Genomic DNA, 10,648 nt, shown 5'->3' with positions numbered 1-10,648 from the left:
CGCCTCCCAGGCGCCAGGCTTTTGTCTGCAGACAAGGAGCGAGATCCCCGCTGTGAGAGATTCAACGGCAGCCTCTCAGGCTGGCTGAGACAGATCTCTGGAGAGGGGCACCGACGGGGCATTTCTGCCACACTATCTATCTATCTAGCTATCTATCTGTAGATAGATAGCTAGATAGATAGATATACCTGAATATATCTGATTCCCAAGAATTGCTTCCTTGGAACGGAGTAGTTAATACTTCAATAGAAGATCCAAAGCACTCCACTGCATGTCATAGTTAACGTGCAAAAATAGTGTCACTGAAGAACCAAGTAGTATCTGTTATGGAGGAGCTTCATGTGGAGTTTATGCTTTAGGACAGGGGCGGGCAAAATGGTGGATCTGGCCAGTGGCCAAGGTTTCCATGAAGACCAGCACTGGCAGGGCATATGGCTGGGCAGGGAGCTGTGCCAGGGCCTGGCCTGGGATCTTGTGGCAGTGACAGTGTGGTCTGGAGCCAAGGCAGAACTGTTATCTGCCACTCACAAGATCCCAGTGCCATGATCCGCTGTCACTGCCACAAGATCCCAGCCCCAGAGCAGCTCCCCGCCCAGCCATGCACCCTTCCAGAGCTGTGGGGGCCAGTCTCCATGGTGCTGTCACAGCCCCGCCAGTGCTGGGGTCTCCATGGAAACTGGCTTCAACGTGGGCAGGGGCTGCTAGGAAGTGGAATCTGCCGCAGGCCTGATCCGGCCCATGGGCCAGACTTTGCCTGCCCCTGCTTTAGGGTCCACCAAGGTTGCAGGAATTTCAGTGCTGCTGCAGTAATTACACTCAGGTCAGCATTCACACCATTAGTGGTAGAAGACCGGCTCTCTCCTGTTTATCAGCACATTGGAGTGGTTGCACAAATCTTCACAATGGTGCTGCAGTCCCAGCATTGTCTGGGCCTTCCTTGTTACACAGCAGATGTATGGGTATAGAGTTTGCCTTCCCAGTCCTTGACAGAAAGTGACTGTACTTTACACCAAGAATAGCCGTCTTGTGGGGTGATGTGTAACCCAGTGACATCTCTTAGGTGCTACACAGGGGCAGAGACTCTACCCCTTGGAAGCACTGCATACTGTGTCCCTTGGACAAGTCAGTGTCTATCATACAGCCCTCTAAGTCAGGGGAGCAAGGTTTTGCAGTATGGGGGGGGGCAGCCCCCCCCCCCCCCCCCCCCCCCCCTCAACAGTGCCACCATCACCACTTCTCCCCACCACTTGGGCAAAGTCCCCCTCTCCCAAAACACCACAGAAGCCCCGTCTCCAGGCCAGATAAAATGGCTCTGTGGTTGCCGACCCCTTCTCTGAGTGCTCCTCGGTAGTGGTTACAGAGGAGTTTGATGGCATCAGCCAACCTATCTTAACCAAAAAGAGGTTTAAATTGAGAAAAATAGGACACCTAGGAAAGCACCCTTTTTCCAGTAACAGATTGAAGGGAAAAATCTGTGATCTGATGTTGCTGAGAATCCTTCTGCAATGTTTCTTTAGCCACCATTGAACATGGCAAAGTACTAATTTGGCTGGCAGGAGTACTGCAGTACCTCCTGTCAATCCATAATATTTTCCCTTTGTCTTGCCTGATCTTTGAGGCAGGCAGGCTTTCAGGAGTCTGAAATATAGAAGTTGAGGTCCATCATCAATGGTACTTACTAGAAAATGTATCAGCTGGATATCTGGAACAGGAGTTTTGTGGGCTACAGCATGCTTATAGCTAACTGTAAGAAAAAAGCTCAAGCCCTGCACTTCACTTCTGATGCTTGTGCCCTTTGGATTCCCTCCCAGACTGCTGCTTGGCTCTGACTCTACCACTGGCTCTTTCTTCCATACTTTGCATACTTATGTATATAGAAATACTGCAAAATTGCTGCTCTTCAGCTGGTCCTTTCCTTAACTCTATTCCACAACCTTTTGGACTGTGAACATACAATCATACAAAGCTTTTTGACATCAGTATGTTTCCATTCCCTGGGGATTCCATAAACCTCCCTGAGTTCACCTCTCTTAGTCTCCTACTGAACCACAGAGGCCATTCCTGACCAATCTCTCACAGAGCAGCTCCCTATAAAATGACTCATTTGGTTGCCCTTCTTGTATACTTTGGATCTTTGTTCTGTGCTTCCTATAATACAGTGACCAGATTTGTACACATTATTCCAAAAGAGGACATCCAGCTGCGTTACTGGATGCTAAAGTAATAATGTCTGTGGGTTTCTAGTCCATAGCTTTCCATATACAACCAAAGACCTTGTTTGCCTTTGTTACTGCTGCCAGATGTTCTGCAGATGGTTTTCAAGCATATTGCGGTGAGCGTTACCGTGCCAATGAATTTCAGCAAATTTTAAGAAGCTTTGAAATGATTTATTTTTCCAGATAATTATACGCAAGTTAAACCAAGCTGGGTTGATACTTGATACTTTCCAGTTTTGTTACCTTTTATTACCCCAAATCACTACCTGCTATCAGTTCACTCTGATGGATTCACTTCAGTACTCTCCTTTTGTCAGGTCTTTTTCTGGCTGCTTTGTTGGAATTGCCATCTAAAAGGCACTTTGTCAAAAATTATGGCAGTTCCACTATGTTTATAACTAATTTTGCATTCATTGTAGCCTTGACTCCCTCAAGAGAATAAGAGTGGGCCTTTTTCTGAGGGAAGGAGGAAGGGGAAGGGACAACCTTAAAAAAGATTCTGATGCTCCCCCCTTTGTTTCTGGTGCAGATTTGCTGACAGCAAAGGACTACCACTGCCTGCTGCAGCTGCTGTGCCCTGACTTTCCAATGGAACTCACTCAGAAGGCAGCAAGGTGGGTCTTCATCTGCTCCTCTTTCTATGGTTAGATCAACCCTATACTACAGCTTTAGTCGCTACAGCTAAATAGATTCAAACGTGAGCATGGACATTTAACAAAAAGGCCAGAATTATTTGTGGAGACATCATGATTTGAGGTTGAATAGTGGGTACATTTTTAGCAATAAGAAGTGGTCTGCCAGGGAATGACAGCACAGTGATGCTAAGGTCAGCAGTGCCATTATTGACCTTGTCTAGATGCAGAAAATGGGCCATGTTTAAAACAGTATTAGCTTGCACATTTTTAATTAGCCTGATTTCAAACTCTATTTTAGATCAAGTTTATCTCTGAAAATGTGTTAACTTTCCTCCCAGCATTTACCGTGACTAGCCAACACTTTCTAAAGACTTCAATTGGCAATAGCATTCAAAATAATGGTGATTAAGAACATGTTAGCCAACCTGTTAGAAAATACAGTTTATGTTCCTATCTTAGATAAGTGGCTCAGGATACTGGGAACATCATATGGAGCTTTTGCCTCTCAGTCACTGGTTATTGACTATCAGACTTCTGTTGGTAATGGTGAAATGAAGTGGGGGCATTGATCCAAATGCTACCAGGCATAAGTGCATGTCAACCACAAGATGACAACATATGTGGTCTTCTTACTGGCTACCTAGCTCAGAATATAAGCAGTGGAGACTGAACTCTCTCTAGCCCCAGATATGGTCCTTCCAGGCCCAGGTCAGGCACTTAAGCAAGACAGTGGCTGCTGTCTGTCATTCCTGTTCTATGGATGAAGAGGCCTTCAGTTTCTAGGCAGCATTCTGGCACTTCTCATCAGCATCATAGTCCTGTGAAACATGAACAAAAGAAAGCAAAAGAGATGTGTAATCCATCTGCTGGTACATCCACGCTGCTCTTTTTTGAAGTCTTCCTCCCAGAGCATTGCTGTCCCAGCTGAAATGCGCTTAATGCTATTAAATCCAGCTAAAACTAAAGATAGAGCAGAACAGCTCTCTCTAGTCTATCAGTGAGGAATCCCTGGCTTTATATCTTCCCTAGTGTAGTTCCATAGCCTCCTGCACTAAACCAAGAAGGAATACTAGAGCTGTAGCAAAGATTTTTTTTGTTTGCTACAATTTTGCATGGAGATGCAAAAGCACCATCCCACACATGGGCCTATATTGTAAAGGGCTCCAGCTGAGTTGAGCAAGGATTTGGAAAACAGCATGAAAGGGAAACTTCAGAGTATCTACACATATTATGATGTTTGTGTCAAGGAATTTAATCCACAAGACTGTTGTAAACTAGAGGCCCCATTCAGGGGTAGGCTTCCCACAACTGCACTGCTCTGTGTGTGTTAGAGACAGACTAGCCCAGGTTTCAGAGCAAGTGTGCAAGAGAAATGAGATCTCTCTCTGAGGCACCCTGGCTCAGGTGGGGATGACCTCACTCCTGCCTGTTTAGACTTACATACACATTAATATTGTTTTGTTAATCACTAATCCAGTTGAACAAGGTTAATAAAACCAATTTCTGTTCAAAACTGGCTTCCTTTTTTGTTCCCATCTACAGTTCTGTCTCCTTTTTTTCATCCTTCATCTCGGTCTGCACTTTTCCACTAGTGCTGTCTCTTTGCTCTCTCTCTTCCCTATAAGTTTCACAGGTTAAAACAGACAAGCCTTAATGGACCACTTCTGCTGTCACAGAGTATGGGCATTATGAATGCTAACCTTTTCACAGGCTGAGCACCCCACACAGCTGTGATTGCTTTGCTTTGGGAAGGAGAATGCACTCAGGAGTATCAGTAGCAGCACTCAAGTGATTAAGCTTGGGATCCTGAAATCGTAGGTACTGTGTCAGGGCTCCCTCCCTTCCAAGGGAGGGAAGGTGAGTAACCCACAAGTCACACGCGAGGGTCAAAGCAACAAGTATACCTTTTATTGCAAGTAACAGCAAAATAGTCTAATAGCAGCAACTCACTACAAAACCGCTAGCGCATTGGACTGGAGGAGAGGCACTCCCCACCCTGTCCTAAGTCATTACCTGACTTGTCTTGGGAACCCCACTCTGCATCCAGGGTGGCAAGACGGTCTCCTTTATCGGGTCCTCAGCCTTGTCCTTCCCCAAAGTGATTCTACCAGGGGCCTAGTTCTCATTACTTTTATCCTTTCACTCCCACTCCCTATCTCTTTGGGTTCTCCAATCAAAGCAGCTTCTAGCCTGATTACCTTTTAGGGATTAGAGCAAAGCTATTGTTTCATGCTGCAAAGCTGTCATTTCGACATGCTGCAGAGGTAACATTTCAAAGTTCTCTTTCCAGAGCCGTTAGTCCAAGCAAGAGAGGTTCCTCTTTCTAACTTTATCCAAAGAACAAGAACAGCAGATGCATTAGGTCATTACCCCGTGGCTCCTGGGTTCTGCAAAGCTGACCACCCCCCGGGATGCCAGCTTAGCCTCCTCCCAGAACCCTTTTCGGAACGGGCCTTACATACTGTTAGGAAGAGATCAGCCCTCTGAGTAGCCTCAGAGCTGCATTACTGAGATGATCTCACAATATAGCATGATCTACTCTTCCAGGAGTTGTTGCTATGCATTGATAACAAACACTGGAAGAGAACAAGGTCAGGAAATGTCAGGGCAAAAGAACAGAAGCAACAACAATGTAAAGTTTTATTGGCACCAAAGCACAGGGAGCCCAGTTCTTCTAGGTGTAGTGCAGATCTTCTTGCCACACCCAGGGGAGAACCAGACTAGTAGCTATTTCCTTAAGGCCCTGGAGGCCCTGATACTCAGTAGGACAGTAGCTATGCAGAAAGTTTGAAGAGTTTAATCTTCAGAGGTGCTGTCTGGCTTGCAGTCTTTTACTTGGAGAAGGATGTGGAGAAGAGGGATTTTCTGGTTTGATGCCATAAACAAGGGCCTGTATCTGAGCCCCTACTTCTGCGGGCCGTAAACTTAATTAAAAAAAAAAAAAAAGTCTTCCTGCTGTCTTCAGGTGCTCTGTTTATTGTACGCTGTTAACAGCAGAAAGCAAACCAAATCCCAAGAGACCCACATGTGAGGGTGAACTACTCATAAGTATATGCTCCCAGGCAAGTTTCTACAAGTCCAGGAAAGCAGGAGCAGATTTGCTGCTAATGGCAGCAACTTGCTCTTGCTTCCTGGGGCCCTGCAATGGGGCCCCTGCCACCACCAAAGGGAGCTCTAGACTCCCCCTGGGTGCTAGCCTAGGGGCTGGCAGGGAGAACTGGGCCAGGAGACAGCTGGAGGAGCTGGGGAAGAAGAGCTGCACAGCTGTGCCTGCCTCTCCCTGCTCAACCAGAATCAGCACCAAAACAGTGTCAAAACTCTGAAACAGATTTGGCTGAATCGAAATGGAACAGTGATCCAAAATACCGAAATGAATCGCTGTCCCTCAAAAATGACTGAATCTGAAACAGAAACGAAATATAGCTGTTTCACGCATCCCTAATCCTTATCTCCCAACCACAGGGCTTGAGCTGGGAGATAAGGATCTCCCAGCCCCTGCTCCTGGATTGTGATCTTGGAGCAGGGGTCTTGGAGCTCTCTGCTGCTGGGGCAGGGGAACATAATCCTCGCCCGGGCTCCTGCGGCGGAGCCCGCCCCAGCAGTAGACAGCTCCTGGGGACAGAAAGTAATCTCCCACTGCCTGACTGACCAGGAGCAGATTTGCTCCCAGTCAGGCAGCTACACGCACTACTGCACAGTAACTAATCGCAAGTAAATTAGTTTGCAGGTAGCAAATTTACTCGCGATTAGTGAAGCTTACTGTGCTGTAAGCACGTGTATGTGTAGACATGCATGCTTACTGTGCAGTGAACTATGCTACTGCATAGTAAAGTCTCCCATGTCGACACACCCAGTGTCTCTCTTAATCTTTAATAGCAGCAGATAAGTGAAAAAAAACATGAACAGTCCTCTTTCCCACATGTAACCTAGAACCCGTCCTGAGATTTTCTGAGATTTTAGCTAGTTAGTAGATTATGGAGTTCTTTCATTGGCAGAGTAATCCCAGCCTTCTGCCAAACAAGCCTGCTTGATTCCTGCCAGGCCAATTCACTTGCTACACAACCCCTCAAGGGAAGGCCCCTTTTTTAATTCCTTCTGGAGAGTTTGTTTCCTTGGTTTTCATTATTCTCTAGACATGTAAAAGGATGTCATCTGTACCCTAAAGCGCATAAAACCTAATTCAGACAAGCAGAAAGAGTCAAGGATGCTCCAAAATATCATCCCCTAGCAGAGATCCTGGGAGTCAGAACTGGATATCTGGATTTTGCTTGCTGGGGTTATGGACCCTCTGTGGCTAGGATTCTCCTCACACCCAGCATTTTAGGAGAGATGCACAGACATGTTGCAAGTGGGGCTTTCCCAGCATCCTTGACTGCAATCAGCTGGCTGTTTGAAAGAAAAAGTCCAGCTGCAGGCAGTCTCCTCTCAAGTGACCGCCCTGGATTTACACTTTTCTCAGCCTTTCTGGAGTGCAGATGCCTTAGCCAACTGGAGTTGGTATCCAGCACCAGAGTGCACCTGCTTTTAGTTAGACAATTCCCCCTCATATAAACAGCTGCATAGTTCTCCATCCTGGCTTTATGACTTTCTGTAACAGCGAGAGTGTCTCAGCAAACTCAGATTAATACCAATTCACTGCTGCTCTTCTGTAAGTGGAAGAGAGTTTTGCTGCTACTGCAGTAAAGGCAACCCCTTGCAGCTTTAGATTTCACAAATGAATTTAGTTGGTTGCCATGATGGTAATATTGCACTTCCTCTCCATAAAATGGGAGCATAGCATAACCCTCTCATTACTCTCCTCCTGCTTGAGGAAGGAGAAGTGCATTGGCCAAAGCTATAGAAACTGTGCTTTGAGGGTGTGCAGATCATTAGGCAGAGGGAGGGATCCCAGCTTCTCAGTGATGTGGCCTGTAGCATTTCCAGTGCTCTAAGAGTGGTTTGAAATGCCAGCAGCTAAACTGAATTGTCTAGGAGATGAAGATGCTCTGCCTGCCAGCTTCAAAGCCATCTCCTTGATGTGGCCACTGACAATCTCAGTAACATACTTATTAGTGAGAATTAAGAACTGAAGCTGCTGCTCTAGACAGGAGGAGGAGGAGGTGGTGGTTTCTGGGACATAATAAATAAATCAGAAGCACTTTGACATCTTCAAAGGGTTTTGTTTTAAACAGTGGCTTTTCTCCTGGGGACCCTCTTAGCCCCAGTCTTTCTTCTTTGAGATAATTAATTCAAGCTGCTCTGCATGCTTGAGTTTGCTACAGTGAACTGAGCTGGTCTGAGTGGCAGGGAAGGAAGTCTTTTGCACAAACAGGTCCTTTAGTACTCTCCTAATGCACCCTCTCACGCTGCTTCCTAGAGCTTTCCAGGAGCTAAGAGCATAAACCTCAAAGCCCTTTGCCACACTCAGATGGCTCCCATCCCTCTTTCCCTTCTCTCTTTGTCAGAACAGAGCTATACTGTCTCCTCTTTAGCTGGTTTCTCCCTCCTCTCGCAGTAGTGGTGGTGAGAATATTGTTTCTGTGGTTTCACTTCTGTAAACCTGCTGGCTTTAGTCCTTACAGGGCTGTGAAATTGAGAGGTTCCACCAGAATATTACAGAAAAGACTTCACTACTGCCTCTGTCACATCTTTATGTCCTCTGTGACCTTAGCTAATATTATCTATATTTATGCTGTGGGTGAATGCAATTCCATAGCTGTGCCTGGTACTTTATAGAGACCATGAAGCTGCATTGCTTTGGAGCTGCCCCAAGGGTTTTTCAGTCTCCAAGAGACATGACACAAGGGCATGCAGGGGAGACAACTTCATTTGTTAAGTGGGACGTTCTTGCACACAAAGCACTTAGGGGGTTACTTGTTCATGCAAGGTACATGTTGTACTATTTTCCTTTCTAGTAACCTGGGATTTGCTTGATATAAAAGTAGGAGTTACTTTACAGGTCACCCTCAGATATTTAGAAAATTGCCTCATTTGCAAAATTCTGTTACAGATACAGGGCCTCATTCTTTTTTCATTGTGCTAATTTAAACTATTTTAGCTCCATTTTCTTCAGCACATTTGCTCTTGGTTTACCCCAGTTTGAGATCAGAGTCAGTCCTGCCATTTATACACCCCATATGGTTGCCAGGGTGTCTCCTACCATTTCCATCCTTCTGTTATGTATTTTGAATCGATGGCTGTCTGACATCCATTCTGGTCTGAGAGACAAGGTCCCTGGTCATACTATAACTGGGGCTGTCACTTGCAGTGATGTGGACAGGGCCTTCCTTTGAGTCTTGGGTTACCAAACTCTGCACATTTAATACCTCAGATCTGGAATGTTTATATCCTCTGAATATTCACCCATACACACAGACCTGGGATTTTCCTTCCTTCTTGCATGGCATTTTCCTCCCGAGTCTGGGTGTTCCCATCTCCCCTTGAAGGCTTACCCGCCTCCTAGGTCTGGAACCTCTGTCCTGGTCTAAGGAGAGGAGATGTTTGGGAACCATCATCTTTTTTGTGTTTGTTGAGTTGTTTCTCTTCTCTTTCTCAGGATCGTGCTGATGGATGATGCCATGGATTGCTTGATGTCTTTTTCTGATTTCCTCTTTGCCTTCCAGATCCAGTTCTACTACTCAGGTGAGACCAGACCACTGGGAAGCTAATGTCTTGTCTGCTGCCCTAGCTTGTGTCTTTCTGTTACAACCTCTCAGCCGTGTGTCTCTTGCACTCTTTTTGAAACTGAGAAACGGAAATACTTTTTCACACAAAGCACACAAATAATTTGTGGAACTTACTGCTGCAGGACCCCACCAGAATCAGGAGAATTGTAATGGTATATAATTTACTTTTTAAGAAGAGCCTTGGAAGGAGTATGGTCCCTCACACCTTGGAATATATGCCAATTCTTACTTATCAGTATTTGGGAAGAAACTTTCCATGTGGCTGCTTTTCTTATAACTGCCTCATGAATATTTCTTCCTCTGAAGTAGCTGGTACTGACCTCTACTGGAGAGAGGCCTATTTGTTATGCAATGTGAAACCATGCTGCTGGAGACAGGATGATGGATTAGGCGGTTTGTTGGTCTGATCAAGTCCTGTATTTCTAGCAATTGAAGACAGGCCCCATCCATAGTACAAATATCTGCATTTCAGCACTTCTTCTCTGCATACTTCCTACTGTAAAGCCTCTGTGCAGATCCAAGCAGTATTCCTGACTGGGGCATGAAAGTGAAACAGCTCAGGGGACTAGTTTTGTGAATGAGGCAGAACTAGGGCTGGAATTGTCTGCACTGGGGACAGTCTGAGAAATGTCCTGTGTTCAGAAAATCTTTCCTTGCTATAGCAAATATTTTCACAGTGAGCTACAGAACCTCAGCGCAGCACCAGGAGTCATCCTGCTGCCCTCGTCCTGCTCACTTGATCACGCTTCCCTTCATAAGGCATCACGTCACTGGACTCTACACACACACCCCCCCTTGTGTGCACACGCGCAAAACACATCACCCCATTTCTCTTCACACCGGCAGAACATTCACATAAGACTCTCACACTCTTCCCCATCACCCCACACACATGCAAACCACTCCGAGCGGAATCTAGATTTGTAAACTGCTGACCGCAGCCATAAACAACCTTGTTTAAAATTAGACTCTTGCAGTAAACAGTGGGTAGTACTAGGAGCCTGGGGGGAGGCTTCCTGCCAAGTCCAGCCCTGACCTGCCCTGGCCTTCTCTTTAGGTCCCGTGTTGTATTTACTTTGGAGCAATGCTGAAGCAGGCTAGGTTACAGCCTGGAGCCTGGCTAACCCATTCC

At 46.1% G+C, this 10,648-nt stretch overlaps 1 protein-coding gene across 3 annotated transcripts in view; it reads left to right on the top strand.

Annotated features, from left to right (window-relative positions):
* Window positions 1-10,648, top strand: part of CUNH11orf49 (chromosome unknown C11orf49 homolog) — a 129,784-nt gene that overhangs the window by 110,971 nt on the left and 8,165 nt on the right. For all 3 annotated transcript variants that reach the window (XM_025207948.1, XM_025207949.1, XM_014521442.2), the window contains 2 exons: window positions 2,746-2,830; window positions 9,387-9,472. In XM_025207948.1, the coding sequence (XP_025063733.1) occupies window positions 2,746-2,830; window positions 9,387-9,472 (171 nt within the window). The remainder of the gene's footprint in view (window positions 1-2,745; window positions 2,831-9,386; window positions 9,473-10,648) is intronic.

The sequence above is a fragment of the Alligator sinensis genome, unplaced genomic scaffold (genome assembly GCF_000455745.1).
Source record: "Alligator sinensis unplaced genomic scaffold, ASM45574v1 scaffold592_1, whole genome shotgun sequence".
Classification (NCBI taxonomy): domain Eukaryota; kingdom Metazoa; phylum Chordata; order Crocodylia; family Alligatoridae; genus Alligator; species Alligator sinensis.
The sequence above is the reverse complement of the archived record's forward strand: the minus strand, read 5'-3'. Positions and strand labels throughout refer to the sequence as shown.